The following is a 23,839-nucleotide window of genomic DNA, read 5'->3' as shown; positions in this document are numbered from 1 at the left end:
TTGAGCCTAAATTTTCACAGGTTTGTTATTTTATATATAAGTTGTGATACATGAAGTGTGGGCCTTGGACAATACTGTTTATGGAAAGTGTCCAATGGCTTTAAATGCTGAACACAAAGTTTCTTGGCTTAGGAAATTAGTTAGCTTATTAGTAACAATTTGAACTTGGACCTAGAATAAGATAATGTAAGATAATGAATTAACCAAAAAGTTTAGTGGTGTAAATGTGACTGAACTTTTAAAAAGATGGACACCGCTGAAGTATGCAGCCTTTGGCATGCTTCTTACATGACCTACCAACCAAAGATACCAAAGCTAGAGTAACAAGACGTGGTTCTTGTCTTAGCCACTTACTCTCTGAGGTTTGACAAGGTGCTTCTTATTCAACATTGAGACGAGCGTCTTTTGATCGGACCATGTCTTGAGTTAAATGTCACCTTGAACATAGCTTGAGAATGCCGACAGCTACATGTATATCAAAGGTCAAGAGTAGATCATATTGTTGCCCTGATCTGATGATGACGTTTTCTTCCACATTGAAAGTCGGGTGAAGGTAAGGACATCTTACCGAATGTTGTTTGTTTTTATAGAAATAGTTATGGCTTGATTGAAAGGAAATGGATTATTGTGTGACAGCTGCTATATGTAGATCTCTGATGGTTAAGTTTCTTGTCTAGAAGGTTGCGTCAAGGTTTTGGGGATTGCGGTTTCTCACGTATGTGACTTGGATTTTTAAAATGATTTAAAAAAAAACAATAGCAAAATTCTAACCAACTAATATTTGATGTTGTTAAAAGCAAAAAGTGAAGATGGCCTCACATTTACAGAAAGACTCTATAGTCAAGTTGTGAGCCGTCACAATATCATTGCAACAGTTTTGAAATGAAAATGTTGCAAGTTTTTAATCATGGGTAGTTGTTATCCTTGGCTCGCCTTCAAAGGAGCAGGAACAACAATATTTTTGACAAAGTGTGCGAGCACATCATTTACTTCCTGAGTGTGGTTCTAACTCATTTTACGTCTACCATTTGCATCCTTGAAATATGACAAAACTTATGGGACAAGAAAGATGAGGTCAAACCCTGGGCAATCATTTCCTTGTTATCTTCATTATTTGAATGGCTACATGCTACCCAAAATAGATTGACCCCCTGTATAGGCACAGCACCCTCTTATTTAGGTCATCGCTATTTGGAGCTCCAAATCTTGTTATCCTGTTAACGTTTGTGACGTAGTTTCACTGAACAGCAATGCTCACTTCACACAATGCAATAACTTTACCGACTGGGCCCTGTTTCATGGAAATGAATAAGTATCAAATATTGCGTAAATGAGTTCTGCTAAGCAAAAATAAGATACCAGTCACATGTGGTACATAATATAATGGTATTTTGGTTGATAATCTTATTCTGGTGAGCATAATTTTCTTGATGCTTAGCTACTCATTACAATTTGCTTCAGCTCTTTTGAAGTTAGCGCAGAAATTAAAAGAAGAAGTACTTTTCCCGCTAAGCAGCTCTATGAAATTAGGCCCTGAACTGTCTGTGTTGGACCAGGAAGTAAAACCCCAATATTTCCAGCAAGCTCAGCGGTAAAAACCAACCTTGAAGTGAATTCAATGAACCCGCTTTATGCCTTTGTGACTTTGCACGCTTGATTTGTTGAATCTTGAAGAGGGAATATCCCAATCATTAACCACAAGTCACCAACTGTCAATCACAACTCTTCTACCTTCACTGATTGTACAGGAAATGTGTGAAACTGGGACTACATTTTATTAATTAATGTGATTGAGAAGAAACTAAAAACGGGCCTTGAGTAAGTGGGCGCCACAGAGACCATGTAATGTATCGCCCTAGTCTGGCCTTGTTGCCCCTTCAAAAGGTTCCCAAATACCAAGTTTGTCCAACATACGTGCCCTTTGCTTAATGTAATGATAGGGTCGAAACATTAGACCATTAACTATTTTTTGCATCTTTTTAAAGTACATTACAATTGGTGTTCCGATTTAGCTAACCAATAGATGTATTACATTAAAACTATTGTCTGATTATTTCTGCGTAGCTTGATATCCTTAATAATAATAATAATAAGACTTGTAATGCGCACATATCCACCCTGCTGGGTGTTCAAGGCGCAGTAAAACCAAAAACAAAACAAAAACAAAACACAACACAAAGAAAAACAGACACAACAAAATTAGTCATTGAAAACCTGTGACATAAGATAAGTTTTGAGAAGAGACTTGAATTTTGCGGTACAAACACAAGATCGAAGATTAAGTGGTAGAGAGTTCCAGATGCGTGGCGCGGCTGAAGAAAAAGACCTGTCACCCCATGAGTGTCGAGACTTGGGTTCAATGAGGAGAAGCATGGAACTTGATCGAAGATTCCTTGATGGAGTGTAAACTTGAAGCAGTTCAGAAATATAGTGGGGAGCCTTGCCATTTAGAGCTTTGTGGACAATGAGCATCAGCTTGAAGATGATTCGTTGAGAGATAGGGAGCCAGTGTAGTTGTTTCAGAATGGGGGTGATACATCAGCGAGAAAATAAAACTTTGATGATCTGATGATCTGCCGTTGATTTCACAAAGAGTAAGGACTCGTCTTATCTCCAGTTAGGACGAGTAACTTGTCCTAACTTAGGATTAATCTTAAGGCATAGGATTAATCTTAAGGTCTGCATGTTATAGTGCATGGTTGGGACTCAACCTAAGTCCTAAGATTAGCCTTAAGTTAGGAAGAGTTTTGTGAAATCGACGGCTGATTGTCTTCCGAAGTCATTACAGCTCTCAAATTTCACAATCCACAGACACCGATAACCAAGCTAGTTTTTATTTCTTGTCGGTCCCTTTTTGTGCACAATACATGTTTGAAAATGAGTTTTGACAGATTCTTTATTGCGATTTAGATGCGGTTACATTTGAGGCAGCAGATTTAAAAGAATGTGACTGCACTCTCACTCGGTTGTAATTGGAATGAATGTTTGCCAGTCCATTTCCGTTGTGGCTTTTAACTCATGTAATTTCTTGGTATTTGTACCTCACAGCATGTAAGTGAGTCAGTGATGGTTTGAATAAATGAGCACACGGCGAACATCTTTGATACAACAAAACAAGAAATTAGTTGTGATGTTTTTGAAGTAATTCTAGGTTGTGAGGAGGAACAGTTTTTCTCCGACGCTGATTTGAAAACTATCTTTTTTTGAGTAGCATTTGAATCACAGCAGACAAACTAACATACACCAAGCCTCATCCACATCTTTTGTTGTAGAGTCTTTCAAAAGCCTTGTTTTCCATTTTGGATGAAAGGGGACGAAGTACATGTATGTGTATTGTGTACGTAAGAAACACTAATAGTACTTGAAGGTAGCTTTTACAGCATGTATTTATTTCACTGTTTTTAATCCTTTTTATTATTCTTAATTTTCTGCATGCAGTAGGTCGGTAAGTTTTTCATTTAATCCCTCCAAACAATACAACTTATTATTTTCAGGAACCTTTCAGTCTTTTTGAACTATTTTACAACCAAGGATTGTTTTTGATTTTATACTCTGTGAATTTCCCATGCTTCAATATTGCTGATGCCAAATATATAATAAAAACCATAAAATATATTTAATTGAAATAATAGCTTTAATGCACTTTGTCCCTTATACCCCTTGATGAGTGCACCTGCTAGACTGATTTATGTTGATTGACATTCATTTGACAACTTAGTGGTCACAGGGACATTAGCGTACACATAACATTACATGTACGTCAGTGTGCCTTCAACATATTAGAATTCGTTAAACGTGTGATATGTTTATGCGTTCTACTGGTGATCGTTAAAGTTGATAGCACAGTTTATTGAAAACATAATTTATTCCTATTGATATTCATTTAAATGGAACGTTTGGTGTTACATTGAGTACGCGTTCCTGTACGTGATAGCCCCTCCAGGCGATTGTGCAGTAACATCCAGATCCATTAGGGGCATTACATAAGAGTAAGGGGGGGGGGGGTTTCACCATGCCATTAATTGAGCGCCAAATGACAGTGACAGTTTTGATTGCACAATGAGCTGCGAAGGGGGGGGGGGGGTAGGCTGTGCTTATGATTTCAAATTTTCTGTCATCTCCTGAGAAGGTTGAGAATATTTCAATTATTTCAAAGGGTATTTGTGTCAATACAAAAACCTAGATGTACCTCCATAACAGCTACATGTATTGTAGAGATATCAGACCTGGAATTACACACTGGGGGACTTTCAGGACGCGTGGTGGCAGCAGACTTACCAGGTAAAATCCAATTGTTCTCGGTAATGTGCACTTGCTCAGAACTACGTAAACAATGGCAGTTTACCTGGTAAGTCTGCTGCCACCTAGCGCCTCAAAATGTCCCATTACACTGGCCACTTGGGTCATGACCTCTGTTGGCCTTGGTGTCCCTTCAAGTGTTTCCCTTAGACCTTTGCCATTTTGTTCTAATGGAAGTGCTCATTGCAAAATGAAAACAACCTTGCCCTTTCAAAAATGAAATTTGAGGCCCGTTATACCAAGGCCCTTGCTCCATGGTTATACAGATACAAGGTTTGTAACAATATTACAATGTCTCTTTAACTGCAGCTACATAATCTAGTATGCATCCTAGAATGTCATTACATACAATGGCACATGTTGGTCATTTAATTACTCTATACATGTATGACACGGTGCCATGTAATCGGAGTATACTGTGTACATGTTCCATAGCGATCTTAATTATCCATTTGGTGATGACTTTGCCATTTCAGCAAGCATCTCTCTGATAATGGATTACCCAGATCGTGTGATATAGACAGATGGTTACCGTCAGCATAGCAACTATTGTATGGACATCTATTTGTTTATATTATGTTTATTCATTGGTTCGATCTCAACCTTAAAAAAAATCTTGTTGGCAATTGTTGTTATAGAAATGTTTTCATTGTCTATATAGATCAGGCAAACCGCCCACAGGGTGTACACAATGAGTGTTCGTACACAACACTTTAGGAAAACGCCCTTTATAAATGGTGTTATTATTATTATTATTATTTTCATTATTATTATCATTATGATACACACACCTATATACGAACACATACTTAACTCATCATAGACCTAACTCATAGTGATCAATCCTGCATCAATTTTGCCATCATTTTGTTGCACCTAACTTATCTATAAAAAAAACCTGAAAAGAAATTGTTTTTAGTTTATTCTTGACTAAGTCCAATTTTAGTGGGGACTTCCCCGAAGCCCCCCCTCCATCAACGTTATCGTCACGACTGATGATGACGTTATACTTAATACTAGCGCCATTCTGATGACGTCATACCGCCTTCCCTATAAAACAGTTTGTGGAGAACACTGGTTAACCCATAGAACTGCAGATACATGTGAAGAAAAGATATTGAAGAAATCTCAGTCATTCCACAAAGACTTGCATCCTTGGCCTTGTCCTCAGATTGTAATGGGGGCGCATTCCTGGTGTCGCCTCCATCACCTGTTCTCTTTCAATCGTTACTATTCCCAGCTCTTGCACACTTCTACCACTCTGCTTTGTCACATCCAGCACAGCTTTAGTGTGATATCTGCCACGACTTGTACCCATAGTCTTAGATGTGGGAGGAGAATTCCAACTGGGAAAAAAAAACATAGAATCAGGCAGGGACAGAAAATCCAAATCCACATGAAAGACTCTAGTTCCAGGGGGATTTAAACCCTCAGTTCAAAGAACTGAAAGGCAGGGAAGAAACCACTAAGCCATTCTTAATTGTTATCAGTGCTCCAAGGTTTTGATTTTGAAATTCCAATGTGGGATTTTGAAGGAAATCTCTTCAAGGATTGCAAAATGTTTGTTGAAAGCTTCCCGATTAATTATTCTTCGGCTGTACTCATAATGATATATGAGAATAAATGAGACAGATTTCTCATTGAGAGTCATTTATTTGTTTTGATTGTGATTTGAAGACCCTTTTCCTGTTGTTTAATCTGTTGAACAATCTCGGGGACAGGGGGCAACCAAGGTTCAAGACGTGTTCTGCATGTGCTAAGTGCTGAATCTTATTTCTTTAAACTAAGCCAGGGATAAAAGATGTTTTTATTAGACCCTGATTTTGTACAACATTTTCTTTGAGCCCAACTTATCCATAACTCATATTGAATGTTCATTACATTTATAATTACATTTGTATACACTGACTATAACTTTTAGTAAATCATATTTAGCGTAATCTGCAGGTTTTTTTTATTGAGATCAATTTTGCCGATGTAAGAAATTTACAAAAATTCAACCCAGTATTCATGTAGAAGCACTGGCTAACAAAAACAGCTGCTTGTTGTCTTGCTGATGTATGTAATGTCAATACATGTATTGATTTTTCAATGTCTTTCAGTTCGCTTCAGTTGGCAATTGAGTCTAAGGTTAAATATTTTATCATCCTTGAATCACTGAAAGCACATTAAAAGGACTTCTAAGGACAAATAAGATTATGGTGGTTACCAGACGAAATGCATATATAGGCTGTCAAACATTTATTTGAATTTGTTAATCACAATAAAATATTTTTTAAAATTAGTATTATTTATTATTATTTTGTTTCTTTATTAATTTAGTTGTTTTTTTTGGGGGGGGGAGGGGGGCGCAAACAAGCTGGCTTCATCAGTGTTTTGTTGTATCTTTTATTTATGCATTTTAAAACGCTGAAAAATAAAAGAAACAAATTGAAACGTTGTACAATTTGTTTACAACCCGTGCTTACCCGTGCAAGCACGTCTGTTCAACACCAATACTCCAATGGTGTATGGGTAAACAAAAATAATAAAAGTCTTAGCACATCTGATTGGTCAGAGGAATCTTTGAATTAGTCAATCAAACCTGGTATTCTTTATTAAACCAGAAAGGCCTGTTGGAAACATAGATTTAATTTCTTTCAGGATGGTTGCCCTGGTTTGGATGAATCGGATAAAGAGCAGGCAGTTCATCCTAAAGCTGATTGGTCAGAGCGGGCTTTGAATTAGCCAATCAAACACAGCACTCTGTTGATTTCAAAACCTGTTGAATTAACCATAAAAGCCTGTTGGAAGCATAGGTTGAATTTCTGTTTGGATGATCGGAAAAAGAGCAGCCACTTCTTCCTGAGGTCTGAGAAATGTGGAACAAAACGGAAATGAGTATTGATCGAAGGGAGATAGGTTGAAGAGATCGACGGAGGTTACATGGGCACTGCAAAGGTTAACAATCCAAGGACTTTGGCAGCATCTTCAAAGATTTCCCATTCCTTTTAGAAATATCTCGGGCCTATCTGCAGAGACCTTCCAAAGAGAAAATGCTCTGGGGGTATTGTGGTCATTTACTCAACCACACACATGCACACAAACATTTTCATAATTGTACAGAGCATTCTTTTGTTCTTTCCCTTTTCCCTGAATTAAACAAATTCCCATAGATTTTGTACACAGATTTCCTTGTGGAGCACCCCAGTCTTTAGAATTCCCACGAAGTCCTTTTATTTTCCCTTTTTTGTTTTGGTCATTGGTCTTCATTTAGGTACCGAAAATGAACACACAGCTTTGTGTTGCAGTCACTCTGTGGACATTCTTTTTATTCTGTACACTTTAATCATATTCTTCAACACTGTAAAAGACACTGTGTGGATTGTGGATGTGTGTAAGTCCACATAGTGTTTGAAGTTCATACATGATATGGACCTCTTTTGTTCTCAGCTCCACACTTCATATGTAGTGTTAAAACACACAATATTACAGTTCTGTTTGTGGGGTCCTGCAATTGTTGTTCTATTATTCTCTTTTTTGAAGAATTCCTCGGTGGGGGTTCAATTTTATTTAGTAAAGAAAAGCATTGTGGGGTCTATTGTTACTTTGTGTCCAACACCCCAAAAGGACCTTTGGGTTAGCCCACAAATGTGCCAAACTCTTGCAGTGGGTACCCCCAAGTGTCCCTCTTTTGTTTGTTCTTTTTTGCAATAGCCCACATTGGTTTTGTATAATTATACTGTCCAACTGAGGGCCTCTACCCAACTAGGAACCCTATTGCCCTTTTGGTTTTAAATTGTGTACCCACCAACAAACATACAAAATAGCAAGACAGAGGTCATATAAGAATTTTAAGAGAAATAAGCAGTGCTGATTTTGAAGAAGAAAACAAATAATTAATAACAATGAGAGAATGTCAGAAACAAATCACTATAAATCATCCCTTCAATTCCCTTTATCGTCTTATATCAATATGAAATATTTGTTCTTTATTTTGATGGCAGTCATAACAAATAAGACTGTTTGTCTCCAGCCTTGCTTGCTTAAATTTAATTTTCTTTACATGGTCGGACACTAACATAATTACGTAAGTCAACAACATAATCATATTTATAATTCCTAAAGGCTAGACAGAATCATAAATACTCCCTAACGCCAAAATAAAGCAGCTAATTTTAGAAACAATCTGAAATAAGAAACGGCTCCCCCCTGTTATTTTGGACCCAAGTGTAAGAGCGGTCTGTGTTTAGTCAGTGTGAATGTCATTAAGATACAGTGAAATCGCCAGTATCCTGACGCACACACTGGTGTCTCAATAGTCTGTAATAGTTTGCTTAATCAATGGATGGCAAGGACTATAGCTCTGTGCTGTGTTTGGTCCCTCGGTAATGACATCAGTGGTTGAGTCTGGGTGGCGTGTTTGGTTGCTAGCAGCCACGACCGGCCTCGAGGCCCAGAGAGCAAACGGGGTGTGACATCATCAGTAACGTCAGACTAGACGGACGGCAGAGACTGTGTGTATGTGTGATGACGAATCCATGCCTTGGTAACAAGCAAGCTTATCCTTCCACCGTTATAAGTGGATTGCTAAACCATAGGTCCGTGCAGTGTGTACTGACAACAGCATGCACTGGATGTGTGCATGGATATACCTGGTGGTGAGATGTGTGTAGTGTAATACTCAGGCCGTTCCATGTACCTGTCTCTACATGTACATGTGCTGATTCCAAAACCCTTGTCTTGGTTAATACACAGAGGACTTGGGTTTGGGTAGTATTCGATCATTGTGTTTAGGTATGTGGTTTAAGCAACCTGTACATTTTACACAAATACATGGCTGGGAAAACCCTCTTGTTCCAGTCACCTAAACCAGTTGGTGTATAGTGTGGTAAAACAGCTTAATGTTTCCATGCCGGGATGAAAGTGTGGAGTCCTGCGAGTGGTTCATTACCTGATGCTCAGTGGCGGTGATTGCAATTTTTAAGAGGCTAAATATTGCATGAGACGCAACGCAAGCCTTGGCTTGTACACATATCTTGCATCATTGTCTTCTATGTTCTTGGCCGCATCCTCGGTGTCAATGGCAATCTCCAAACCAACTGAGAGGAAGGGATTTCACAAGGAAGATAATCAATGCTGACGGAATATCAGTGGAAGAATAGAATCTTAACCCTTGATTGGGAAGGAATGCTTTGGGTCCATGTACTGTCGCCTCACAGACTCTGGATCAGCATCAGTTGTTTGTATCTTCGTTGTGATGATTACATGTAGATGGAAGGCTTTACATGTTAAGGTAAATTCTGTTAGGGTGATCTGATGGGCAGTGGGTTTTAGTATTTTTTTTTTTTTAGTTTTTTATTTTTAATTTGTTTATATAGGGCATATAATAAGAGCAATTGTGTGCAATAGCCAAATCAGAAAAATGACCAATGGTCATCTGGTGGTCAAATCAACTGATACACTGCAGTTCCGAGCTCAATAAAATAAATTCATGTAGTTTTTAGGAAAATTTTGCAGGAAAACAATCAAAAGAGCACCGTTACACATTTGATTGTCAATCCTTTATCCAGCAAGTCAGCAACAGAAACTACTACATGTACATTCATCTTGTGTGATAATGTACCTATTATGGGTTGGCAATCACGATTCACTGAATTTATATGGGTAGTATCTACATACATGTACTGTACAGAATAAGCTAACACAATGGTGTAGTGAACCATGATCATGTGCATGAAATCGCTGTGCAGTGGCCTTCAGATGCACACTGTGTAAATTGTACAAATCTAACACATTATTTTCTCACAGTTGAAACTGGATATAGTGTCTTTTATAGAGTGGGGAATTGGGTAGTTAATACTTTTTGTTATTATAATTGGTAGATTTCACGTACATGCCAAGCAATTTGTCCATTTTGAGACTCTTTTTTACAGGTTAAAACTATAGATTTCCTTCAACCTTCTATGAACTTCTTACTAAATCAGATCCCCCAATTTACATTAAACAACCTTGTACCTAAGCAGTAAACAACTCTCATCTCCCTTTTGATGTTGTTTAAGAAACAGTTGTGATCTTGTCCGATGTTGTTCATTAGTTTGGTTTACCCCAGGGAGCATAAACGGCACCCAGGCAAATCGCAGTGGGTGTCAAACATTCCCCCAGGTGTTAACCAAAGCGTTTTGAATAACATCAAAGGAAATAAACATCGGTACTCTGTGCTTAGACGGTAAGCATCATCCCACACAGTCAACGTTAAGATGATTCAACGAGTTGTGGGATCTTTAGGGAGGTTGAATTTGAATGAATGCAATCAGAGTTGGAGGATAACTTGTAATTTGGCATTAGACTCATCCTACCCGGTATAATTAGCATTTCTAATAGAGTACCTCGTCACAGGTGTCATTTACCACAAGTTTTCAATTTCCTGAAAACAAATCTGCAATGCTTCAAATGTAAACTACAGGTGTAATCAAAATGACCCTCTAAAAAATCCTTTAAAAAAATATGTATAAAAATACTCCCACATAAACTCTCAACAGAATTGGAGAAGTGCTGCGGAAACAAATTTATTCAAACCACCTAGTGTTCAAATGTCTACACCCCCATTAAACAAAGTTGCAGGCGATGAGAGTGATTATTTTATCATTTCAAAAATGACCTTTGGTTTTCAGACTTGTTTTCATCTTAAATTTGAAATTGTTATTAGTATGTATTTTGTTGTTTTGTCTTTCTTTAGGATAATTTCTCCAGTTTCTACTCGAATTTGAACTCGCTGAATCAGCAAATTGTAAGACGCCTTAAGCTACAATAAAGAAAGGTAAGTAATTTTAAAAATAAACTGTGAAAACAATTCTTTTTGTCAATAGTTTCCAAAGCTCGTGGATTCCAGTACATTGACTGCTTCACCTCACAGCGGAAACATTGTAAACTCTTGAACATAGTATGAATGCATCAAACCTTACAAAATAAAAAGGAGTGTGGCGCTTCTGTGAGTAAAAGTCTATCGAGCACCCACAATTCTGAAATGAAACAATTCTAAAGACAATTTCAATTTCAGAAACGATCCATTTCAGAAATCCAAGTTGATTTCAGTTTCATACCTTGATACTTTAGAGGAACTAAACAACCGATTCCAAGACTCTGAAACAAACACTCATTGTCCATTTAGTTTTGTGACATCAGCAATTCAAATATGAATACCCTAACCCTTGAATTAGCGTAATATACCCTCTTTGGGATAGTACAATATACCCTCTTTGGGATAGTACATTATACCCTCTTTGGGATAGTACAATATACCCTCTGAAGGATTGTACAATATACCCTCTTTGGGATAGTACAACATACCCTCTAAAGGATAGTATGTGATTTCTTTATTATGAAGAGTCCACCACTTTAGATAGTAAAATCAACAAACAGAAAGGCGGGGTTTGGTAAAGACTAGTAGCGTGCTTCGTGCGGCACCCGCTAGATGGGAGGCTATTTTCCCCGCAAATTAAATGCTGCAAATGTAATGTGGGGTAAAAAGAAGGGGCTTTGGAATTGAGTCTTTTGTGTATTGTACCCTCATTTATAGAATTTCACTTAAAATAGGAGAAAGGTAAGAAATATACGGACAAGTAGTTCATGAGGACAGTTTTGCTATGACCTTTGCTCCTGATACTTCACGGAGGCAACGAAGGTAATTGCATCCATGTCCCCTGGTAATTGCCTTGGTGCCCTCAATATGCTCCAGTAGAAATTTGCAATTTCCTCATAGGGTGCCCTTTACCAAGGAGAAAATGCCTTGGTGCCCTTGCCCTTTCATAAACGAAGCATACAGGCCTGAATAGGTCTGTTGTATGTTCACCTTCCAAGATACTTGTGCATCGATTTTGTACAAACTTTGTAATAAAAGCTTAATCCAATGCCCACTGTTGCTTTCCTCCACTTAAGTCTAAACATTTACATGAAAAACAAAAAAGCGCTTGTTCTTTGTACACGTCCGAAGTGCGTAAAACAAATTTCCATTCAGCTCCTGGCAATCTATAAAGGCCATATGGAAACCAGTTGACATTTGAAATCAAGGCTTGTTGATCGAGCAAAGGGGATTAAGACGCTGTTGACAAAAATCTCTCCATCAACTATCAGCGACAACATATTCCTCGACACAATCTAGAGGTACATGCCCTGATGGTCGATCTGCAGTGAAGCCGAATTCTGAAATAATATCCCCTTTTTCAATTTAGTTTCTAAAGATAGCTTTAATATCACAAATGGAAGATGTCATACATTGGCACATTTTACTTTGTACATTCTGTAGTGGAAAAACAAATCTTCAAAGTTCTTTTCAGAGTTGCCCATTTTGAGGGGGTGGTTGTTGTTCTTTTGCCTTTTTCCTTTTTCCCCTCTTTTTTCTCCCAGTTTTTGTTCAGTGTTTGAACTGACATTTAATTTGAGTATGACATTTAACAAATTCAGACAACACTTACTGTCAAGATCATATGTACTGGAGTTAAAATTCTCCTTAACAAAAAAATGTGTGGATACATTTTAATCTTAAAGGCACTGGACACTGTTGGTAATTACTCAAAATAATTTGTAGCATAAAAACTTACTTGTTAGTGATCAAAGGAGAGCTGTTGATAGTATAAAACATTGTGAGAAACGGCTCCCTCTGAAGTAACGTAGTTTTCATGAAGTTATTTACTACTAAAATATTTGAATTAGATTTTGAGGTCTCGAAATCAAGCATCTGAAAGCACGCAACTTCGTGTGACAAGGGTGTTTTTTCTTCCATTATTATCTCGCAACTTCGACAACCAATTGAGTTTTCAAATTTTCCAGGTTTGTTATTTTGTGCATATGTTGAGATATACCAAGTGAGAAGACTGGTCTTTGACAATTACCAACGGTGTCCAGTGTCTTTAAACAAATCTACAAGTATCAAAAATTATTTCCTTTTTCTGTCAGTCAGTCATTCTGAAACCTGTGAAGAAATGTTTCATCCATAAAACTCCTTGATTGAAATCTACACATAGGTGATACCCAAACAGGAAGTTGAGTTAGCCCTCACCCAACCCCTTTGAGTAGACTAAACATTTGTAAATCATGTCTGAGGTACAACGCCCCCCCCCCCCCCCCCCCCCTATGGCAGTTTCCTCTTACTCTTCTATCAGCATCCATAAGATGCTTGACTTAATTTCCAAGCATGGGTCCCTCATCCTCTCAGCCACAGCTCCTGCCGTTGCGCTTCAGCTACTCCTCCGACTCGGATTTTCTTCCTGTAAAATATTAATTAAGTTCTTATCTGATGGGGGAGCGGAGCAAGCCAGCTGGCTGCGTTTTAGTTACCCCTGCACATCGAGCACCAAAGGTACGCTTGGAGAGACCTATAAAAGGCAAAGGTTGCCCTTGTGAGATGTGGCCAGGTTATCTTTTCTTAGGAAAGTCTTGGAATGCTCGGGACATGGATGCACGCAGTCATGTGTAGGGATATTTGGATGACAGTTGTCTCCTCCGAGAACGGTGGCCAAGGTTTATTCAGCAAACATTGGATGCCTCCTACAGTAGCTGAACATTTTAAACATAATAAAAGTGCTTTGGTAACTGTTACCTATCTCCTGGAAATGTTAGTGTGCACTTTTAGGAATTTGAAAACTCTGTTCCCCATGGTGGGGGCGGGGGGAACTTGACTGATCTAGACAGATCTTTAGACTTTTTTATGAGTCCTTTCACTTCAAGTTCAAGTCTGAGTCTCTACCTCACTGTGTGAGATCGGTGTCAGGATTGCATTGCAGTGATGGTGAAAGTCTAGTTTTGGCACAAAGCTAATTTGCTTTAAATTACAACTACCCAATTGGATGGAATGGTAATGCAAAGAAACTACAATATTTGTCTATTTAAGTTGAGTTTTTTTCCGGCTAAAATTAATTAATTAATAAATAAATCAAAAGTTTTGTCTGGGATCTTGCACAAAATAATAAAAAATGTAAAGTCTGTGGAATTAATTATATATCAACATCTGCCTTTTAATTTAGTACGCAACAACTCACAAATCCACCCACAACAAAATATTATCTTTTTAAAAATATTTTACAAGTTAAAACCCCTGCTCTTCTACATGTTGTCAACCTTTCCTTCACACAAATGTTCCATCAATGCAATAAAATTCATTGAATTATATCCTATTACATACATAGGCGTAGTCTTTACTGTTTGTAAATATAGCTCCGCTGTAATACTCTACTCTCAATACAAGCATGTCTAACAACACAATAATAGAATGTGGATTCCCCAGAATTGATGACCAAAATAACATCGCTGTTTCCCCTTTTGTCATCAAACTCTAAGAAATGATGTCCCATCTTGTTAAAAATAGATCCCTCTCGCTAAAAACATCTCACAACAAGAGGAAAATACTGCTATGACGCTATCTTTGCAAGAGCCACTCAGCTGTTGAAGGTTAGAGGTTGCACCATGCACAGAGACATTGGCATTCTGACGTCATACGTGGATGCTTTGACGTAATTTGTCAGGGAAATTTATGTAGAGAGTCCCGGGATAATTGCATAGTGTGTGTTGTGAGCGTTGAATAGTGGCGTATGCTGTGGATCCAGTTAGATATTAAGTGATGTTTGTCGACGGTGTTTATGGGGAGGTTGGGGCCGTGTGTTTGTTTTCTTGTTTGTTGGTGGGTTATGACTTCAGCCTTGGATACAGAATTAGAATGGTAGGCTTTTTATGGTTTATTGAATTGTCTTGTAACAGTTTGACAAAAGCCGTTTCACAGTTAAGAAGCTATGTTCAAAACCTTTATTTTGATTTAGAAGAAAATGTTTGTGTAGGCTGTGTTAGATTTATTTATTCAATTGAAGACAGTTGAATTAATAATGTTAATACATAAATAGTTACAATGAACCTGTGTAATGAATAAATGATAATTACTTTCTAATTAACATATTTGGTAGTTCAACTAAATGTTTAACAATTGCCTTTTTGAGCAGACATACAAAATAAAATGTTTTGTTTCTCTCAAAGAGTAATCTGTTTCATACAGACCTCTTATTTTCTCATTTTGTGCCAAATCATTTTATGAAGAAGTACAGGAATCCTACAATGTCAAACAATGCTTGCAAAATAATAAGAAAGAAAACAATTATTTTGTCAATTTATGTCGTACTTTTTTTAAATAAAAATATTTGCTAAAGATCTCAGATTAAAAAAATGAAGAAGTAATTTTTGGCTTTTGAAATATAATTCATTTGTGACCTTGTGGTATGCACTTTTTAAAACAAAATAAACTGTGAGCGGGCAGAATATTAAAATCATTCAAAAATAACTCGTGATTTTATTTTATGAATTCATACAAGCTCTCATTACAATAAGATCTATAAAATTAATATATTTGATCAAGTAATAAACTACAAGATTTGGAAATTATTTTGATATATATAGTCACTACATCCTACTTGAAATATCAAAGTTAGAAAATTTCCCTCTCCATCAATTTACCAATGTAGTCCCAAACTCATCCAATATTTATAGATTAGTTGTTTCTTTAAACAAACAAAACAGACAAACATAAAAAAGCTCAATCCCCAAACCTCCCTGAATGGAAATATATATTCACCGCTTCATACAAGAAAATTAAGAATTGTTTGTAAAAGAATATTGCACTTCCGGCGTAACAAAAGCCAAATCCAGCTTCCCTAGGGGTGAAGTAGACTCTCCCATTTCTGTGCGTGTCGTTTCCATTTCTACGAAGCGACGTCTTTGGTGCGAGGGCTTATGTAGGGGTATTATAACACCTTGTCAGGCAGTGGGCTATCAGCGGAAGTCATAGATTTAGGAGAGATACTGCGGCTTTTGATCAAGATGATGTCAAGATGCTGAAATAGTTGATCATGTGGTCAACTGTTTGAAAGAGGAACTTTAAGGATGCATGTTGCTATGGTTACTTTGTATGTCATTTGGTGTGGAAAGTCTACACAAAGCAAATCAATGTTGCATGTAATGTAAAGCTGTACAATTCTTTAAATTTATTATATGAGGAAAACAAATAAATAGTTGAAAGTTACAAAATTTTATTAAGACCCCTCAATGTTTTTATTTTATATTATAATCCACATTATTTTGAGGGCAGATAAACAAAAAGGATGTTTCCAACTGATAATTAATAATTAATTTACAATTGATAATCAATTAGTTTGAAGCATTTACTCTTAAGGCTATAAATATTTTAAACATAAACTTTTCTGAAAGAAAATATAATACTATATTTGTTGAAACACTATCTCTGTTTTGTTAATGAAACATAGCTTTGTTGAAACCACTGTAAATGTAAACGTCAAAACCTTTTATTTCTTACCATGAAAGAAAATGTCAAAAGTACATGTCAATTTGAAAGCTAAAAGGAAATAATAGCAGTTAGAAAACAAATAATTCTATTCCAACCATGATTTACTGTAGTTAATCCAAACTTGTTATGATTATTTTGCCACCCAGCTTTCAAAATAGATCATGGAAAAGGTCCCTCGGCTGTGCTTACTATTCTTTGTTGCTGCCTCGCAATCCAGGAAGTGACATTCCTGACTCGTTTAAAGGTTGGCATTTAGCCATCGCACCAAGTCCCCGGTTTGTTAGCAGCTATATTGACGTCATTCCCCTGCATCTCTTATTTCGCTCCACGACCCATATGCAGAGTCTCTTACCTCATCGCTCCTTGGCATTAAAGGTCTGCGATGGCCACCGCTGTTGTTGGCGCTCTAACAAGCCTCCCTTTTACCTGGCTGACATTTTAATTTCATTATTCCGCTAACTGCGGGAAGTCGCGGAGTCTTTTGTTGTCTTTGCGCGCTCAGATTCTAATTGGCCTGGACGCAAATGGAGAGTGGTTATGCTGGAACGGTGGGGTGCTAGCTGTTCTGAAACTACGTTGACCTTAAAAACCGTAAATGTTAAATTCGATTGATATTGAACATCTTGACATTTATCGGAATGTATGGCTGGCTGCTTGTTTGGGGACAGACTACTGCGCTGGGACATTCTGGTGGCATTTCAAGGAAAGACTTTGTGTATGTTGACGCCTCTGGAAATTACATTAGCCGGGTTGCAAAACCTTTTTTTAACGAGTGACGTACTAGATTTATAAACCAATTTCTTTTAGTGTTTTTTTTTTTCACAAAAAAAATAATAATAATTACAATTTTTTAATTGTTATTAGAAAATTAATTTGGTATCTCTGGTTTGATGTGCCAGGGCTCTAACAACTAAGCCATTTAGCCCTTATTTTGCCGGTCTCCCTAAATAAAACATTTTGTTCAATTTATTTGGATTGATATAAATGATTTCACCAGAAGCATTTGATTGAGCTGCGTAGTATTTCCTTTTTTATTTCAAGTGTTTTGAATCTGTCAAAACAAGCAGGATTTTTATAGAGCTGGAGTAATTGGAGTTTACAAAATAAATTAACCAACTATGCCTTCTGGCTGGTCTAAACAAAAAAAATCATGGTTGTATTTAAAGGCAATGGACACGATTGGTAATTACTTAAAATAATTATAAGCATAGATCTTACTTGGTAACAAGTAATGGGGAGCTGTTGATAGTATAAAACATTGTGAGAAACAGCTCCCTGTGAAGTGAAGTAGTTTTTGAGAAAGAAGTAATTTTCCACGATGTGACAAGGGTGTTTTTCCTTTCATTATTATCTCGTCAAATTAAACAATTGGTCAAAGGATGTCTAATTTCAAAGCTAATCTGTTTGTTTTTACCCTTTTAAATTTTGAAATGTTGGAGAATGAAAAAACATCATGTAGGAATTTTTGACCTATCCGTTAAGTTGCCACTTGCTTTGTCAAGAAATATAAACTACATTCAACGTCAAAGACGACCATGATGTTGATGGCAAACATTCTTGTTATGACGGTGTTCCTTCCATGGTTTCAATGTGGTCTTCAGAACAGTGCTGCATGTCAAATTAGAAGGTTCTCTTAACATTTTTAATACAACTGTTTTTGAAAAATTATTTACTGGCATTTTGTCAATTTTACCAGCAGTCAGAGTGTACTCTATTGGTTTAAAATTGTGCTAAGGTTTAAATGAGAGACAATAAAATCAACCCAACTTTCGCCATAATAACCACTTTGCAAAAGTAAAGTTTCACCCTGGAGCAAAATATATTAAACAAAAAAGTGCCCCTCCTGGTTGAAAAATTATAAAACTAATTAACCTATTCCACTGAATAGATTTGTTTATACAAATTTATTCACGATTGTGGATCAGCAGTTATTTGATAAATTTGTAAAAAAAAATCAAAATATATGTGTAGTTTACATCTTTTTAGTTATATCCGCTACCTTTATTAAATTCATTCCAAATCTGATTACAATATAATCTTTGTGAATTAATTCAAAGTGCATTAATAGAACACCAGCACGACACACTTATTGATGCTGCCAAATTATTTAAACCGCAAAGTTCCGATCTAGTGCAGTTATCCATGGAGTGTGTGCTGTGAATTCACTGAGAAGAATCTTTATACACGCTAGATTTGCAGTATAAATAATGTACATGTACATACAATAGAGTACATGTACATTACATTATGTACCGTGCTCCTCAGTCCTTGTGAATTATGTTAAGTTGATTGTACGTGTACATGTGCCTGCGAAGATGTGTTCTTAAATGTAAATGTAAGAAGTCTCGATCAACTGTACGGTCTCATCCCTTATAGTGAATCCACTCTGGTTTATCATGCAATCTTTGCATACCGAGCCCTTCTTCTCTCGATCCATACTTAAATATGCACAAAGCAAATTTTCTATGTACATGTGATCCTATGTGTATTAGTCAGGTCTAAATTTCATATGATTTAGCATTTTAACAGGGTGAAATAGCTGGGTGTGTATTATGACTCCATGTAGATGGGTTATGATGATGTTGAAGACATGTATTTTCAGTCAGTCACTTGGGTCATATGATCTTGACCATCCCCCAAGATGGATGCCATGATACAAGGGCAATACCCTCCGTATTCAACCACAGCATCATGCAGGTTACCAGTGTATTTTGCCATTAATAATGTGTACTAGCTGCTGGTGCACAGCACGGAATATTAAGTATCGTCTGTGGGCTGTGTAAAGTGTAAAAATCTCAGGCAGTTTGAATCTCAGTTTGGTTTTTATTTTTTTGTATGCAGTGGGAAGCCGTGTATGTCTACATCAGCATCTGATGAGAGACAAGCCAAGTTGAAATGCCACCGTGAGTTGTAAGCAAATACACCCATCAGCTGATGATCGTTGGATTGCTCAACTCCTCTTGGAGAAACCTGCAACAGTCTACACATCACAAAAGGTTATTATTTAGGAAACTTACAAAATAAGGAGGCATTTATAAATCATATTTTCTACACTTTTTGTCTTCACCATATTATTTGTAATATATTTTGGTAAGCATTGTAAATGAAAAATAGTGTGCAAGCAACAGTTTGGTGCATATTGTATTAGCCTGCTGAGTGCTGGGAGTGTTCTCAAGTGTTATTCTTAAGGTTCAATATTTGAGCTTGTTGATGCGTGTAAATGTACACCCTCTATTTGGTAAAATTTGATTGTTAAATACTCCAAAAATAAATGACCATAAAAACTTACTTTGTGAGAAGCACTGCAGCTGTTGATAATAAAAAACACATTCTGAGAGAGGATTTTTGCAGTAATATAGTTTGGATAATTCTTCAACCCGAAATATTTGAATCAGAGAAACATGAATCATTTATCAGATTTCCGAGGGTTGATGTTCCTTCACGAATCCTGGGGCCTTCTGTGACCTCGCTAAATGTGGATGGACTCGACGTTCTTATGAAAATACAGTTGCAGTTTTTCCCTCTGTTTTCTCTGTGTATGCTGAAACTTTCAGACCTGTCTTTTATTGTTGTTTTCTTAATAATTTTGCTTATAATTAAGCATTTCCTTGACCCTACCTTTTATAAGTGGTTTTCATTAAGAACACGTTTTGTATTTATTTTCTTCAGTTTGCAGAAGCTGCACAATATTTTCTATGGAGTGGAAATAATGCCTAATTGATCATCATGTCTGCTGCCAGCAGCTCAGACAAGAAACCTACTGTAATAAGTAAACCAAAAGTTGTCGATCCTAAGCCAGAAATCGACCCTAAGGAAGCAAAGTTGGATGCCAAGCCTGACATCAAAATAGAACTCCCAAAACCAGAGATAAAGATTCAGTGTGTTAAGCCTGAGATCAAGCGGCAAGACAGCAACGGAAACCGTAAAAACCCAACTCTTAAAAAAGATTCGTCGTTCGATTCTAAGAAGGATGGGGCTAAGGACAGTAAAGTCGGCGAGACAAAAAGAACTGATGGGAAGAAAGAGAGACCAGACTCTTTAAAACGAGACCCTAAGTTGGATTCCCCGAAAGGGAGGACAGAATCCATCAAGAAACATGACTGTAGTAAGAATGTTGGCAAGAAAGCGCTTATTGGAGGGCGGGGTAGGAGTACGGAAGGGCGTGCTGAAGGGGAAGGTATTCCCAGATTGCAGAGGCAGGCGAGTCAGGAAGAGCCGGAAGTAATCCCTGCCCCTGTACGTCGAAGGTCAAACCCGAGGTCAAAGTTGAGTCGGAGCCAACCAGTATCGGATGATTCGTCGCCACCACAGACCCCGGATTTACCACTTACTGAACAAGCCTTCATGAAACTTGTAAGTAGCCAAAAACACAGCTTTTGATTGTGTGAATAGAAAAAGAATTTAGGAAAGTGTGACAAATAAATTTTCCTCTAAAACATCTCTAAGGTATTCAATGTGCCTGAAGAGGTTTTAAATTAGTGGTTTAAACATACTGAGGCCTGAATCCGTCTCCGGCTTGGGCTCCATTTAAATATTCGCAGCAGCGTGTATTTTGTACACAGTGGTTCAAACATCAGACATAGCCATAGCTGAGGGTTGACAAAGGCCCATGACACCATCCAACTTCAATATGGCTGTGAAATTTGTGCAGTCTGTGTAAGCATCAGAATGGATAAACTGTCCACAGAATTTATTAATAAACACACCAGTCTCTAAATTGGTGTAGCCTGGGTTTTGTCAGTACACATCTTTTGCAAGTGATCTATTCATGAGATTTCTTGTTTGTCCATTGTAGCTTTTAAGGCTAAATTTTCCTTTCTTGGAACAAAGCAATTTTGATAAGTATGCAACAAGTGACATCATTTATAAAACGTTTCAACTATTTTTCTGACCAGGGCCCAATTTCATAGAGCTGCTTAAAGGAACATGTTGCCTTGGATCGGTCGAGTTGGTCTTTGAAAAGCATTCTGTAACCGTTTGTTATAAAATCGGTATGGTAAGAAAGATGTTGTAAAAGGAGAATACAATGATCTACACAAATATGCCTCGAAATTGCGTGGTTTTTGTTTTACCTCGTCGACAAACACGTTCTGCCATTTATGGGAGTCAAAAATTTGACTCCCATAAATGGCCGACCATGTTAGATCGCGACGTAAAATGAAAACCGTGCAATTTTGAGTGATACGTGTGTGGATCATTATATTCTACTTTTAAAACATCTTTCTATAAACCATATGCATTTCATAACAAACGGTTTCAAACGTTTTCATAGACCAACTCGTCCGATCCTTTAAGCACAAAAATAGCTAAGCACAAAAAAATATGCTTATCAGAAAAAGGTTACCAGCCAAAGTGCACTGTACCATGGCACATGTTCAATTTGTGACTGATATCCTGCTAAATTTTGCAAAGCAGAAAGTTGCTAAACATAATTCACTGCGTAAGCAGCTTTATGAAATCGGGCCCTGATTATAATGGTTTTGTTGGTTTCTTTTTGCAGCCGCGTGTGGACCATTTTTCCAGACTGCCACACCAGCTGAGTGGTGACATACCTCCCAACAAGCTGTATAAGCAGCATAGCTATGAGGCTCGAAGTGAACCAGCACTGTCTAGAGGTAAAGTTCATATTACTGCAGCCGATTTTACAAAGCGCTAGGATTAATCCTACCTCGAGTTAGGACGAATAACACTCATCCTAATTTAGGATGGGTTCAATGCGTCCTAACGTCTTCGGATATGGAAATTACCTTGTCCTAAGTCCTAAGATTAAATTCTACATGAGGAATAGTTTGGTGAAAATCGACGGCTGGTGACTTCAACCAAATCCAAATTAATGGCTTAGCCATAACAAAATGTTTTGATGACTTCCGCATCTACTTACTTTTTTGAACTGCCACTTTGTAAAAAAGACAAGGTTAGGTTTACAGGTAATAAATGTGCGAACAAAATCTATTGGGGGCCCAACAAGGAACAATTGCCCAGAGTGGGACTTGAACCTGTGACATCTTCATCCAGTGCTCTACCAACTGAGCTATCTAGCCTTCATGTTGGTGGTCTTCCTTTTTGGACAATATCTTTGTTTAGGGTACCAGTCGGAAGCCATTCAACCTGTAACTGTTGTATAGCCAGGGATCACACCCAAGTTTATGATACAATCTGGTAAGGGAGAGATAGAGAGAGATCATCTTTAAAATCTGTTTAGGAAAAAGTTAGTTGTCTTTTGAAGACAAGCAGAGTACACTGCTCAGTACGTCATGAATCTCTCTGGTTCTTGTCTGAACCAACCTTTCCCCCAAAAGGGGTCCTTATCAAACGATTATTACCAATAAACCATATCAGTTCTCAGTCTTATTCAGGGTTTTTACCCCAATCTAATTTCTTACCATATAATACACCAAGCTGATTTGTATATCATATTTATCATCTTTTTCTGATTGATTTCATTTCTATTCCAGAACCAAGTCAAGAGAAGGAGTTATATATAGATTCCAGTGGTGTAGACTTACATCAATTCATCGTGGATACACTACAGAAACCTAATGATAGAACCATGCTGCTTAAATTAGAACAAGAACTTTGCAAATTTATTCAGAACCAAAAGTGAGTATTGCTGCCAAATGGTATTGACCCCTTGCATGCATGTCACACACGGCAACTGTGCCAAGCTCACCATTTTGGTGGTCAACAGGTTTACGCATAAACACCGCGTTGCCTAAAATGCACACACGGCAACTGTGCCATGCTCACCATTTTGGTGGTCAATAGGTTTACGCATAAACGCCACGTCGCCTAAAATGCCACTTCACTGAATAACGCACAGTAATATTGACCACCAAAATGGCGCATCCAAGATTATTCTGATGATGTGGTCAGGTGAATTGGGTCAATACGCTGTCCAGTCATTGTATCGGACGTTCAAATATAGCGCACTGGCTTATTGTACATCACATCAGCTTTATAAAACTGTGGTCGGGTTTAGCAAAGTAGGACATGTATCTTTCGTCACCTTCTACCCTCTAGGACCTCGGCTCACATCACGCCTTGGGCACTATGTGGATTGGGTTTTCAGTCCCTACCTTACTGGGTGGGTTTTCTCTGGGATATTTTGTGTGTGTTTTCCTTCCACATCTATAACTGAAACTTCCTTGTCTTCTCTTCATTGGTTCTTTGGCTAGTAAAGTGGTTAAGTTACCATTTTTGAGAGTCCTTGGCTTCACA

At 37.5% G+C, this 23,839-nt stretch overlaps 1 protein-coding gene across 1 annotated transcript in view; it reads left to right on the top strand.

Moving 5' to 3' along the window:
- LOC139937183 (uncharacterized) overlaps positions 1-23,839 on the top strand; it is a 60,883-nt gene that overhangs the window by 20,372 nt on the left and 16,672 nt on the right. Inside the window, exons 3-7 of the mRNA XM_071932242.1 lie at positions 11,018-11,098; positions 19,463-19,617; positions 20,291-20,974; positions 22,122-22,236; positions 23,077-23,221. Coding sequence (XP_071788343.1) covers positions 20,348-20,974; positions 22,122-22,236; positions 23,077-23,221 — 887 coding nt within the window. The 5' untranslated portion in view covers positions 11,018-11,098; positions 19,463-19,617; positions 20,291-20,347. The remainder of the gene's footprint in view (positions 1-11,017; positions 11,099-19,462; positions 19,618-20,290; positions 20,975-22,121; positions 22,237-23,076; positions 23,222-23,839) is intronic.

The sequence above is a fragment of the Asterias amurensis genome, chromosome 5, assembly GCF_032118995.1.
Source record: "Asterias amurensis chromosome 5, ASM3211899v1".
Taxonomy (NCBI): Eukaryota; Metazoa; Echinodermata; class Asteroidea; order Forcipulatida; family Asteriidae; genus Asterias; species Asterias amurensis.
Note: the sequence above shows the minus strand (reverse complement) of the source record. Positions and strands in the feature narration are given on the sequence as shown.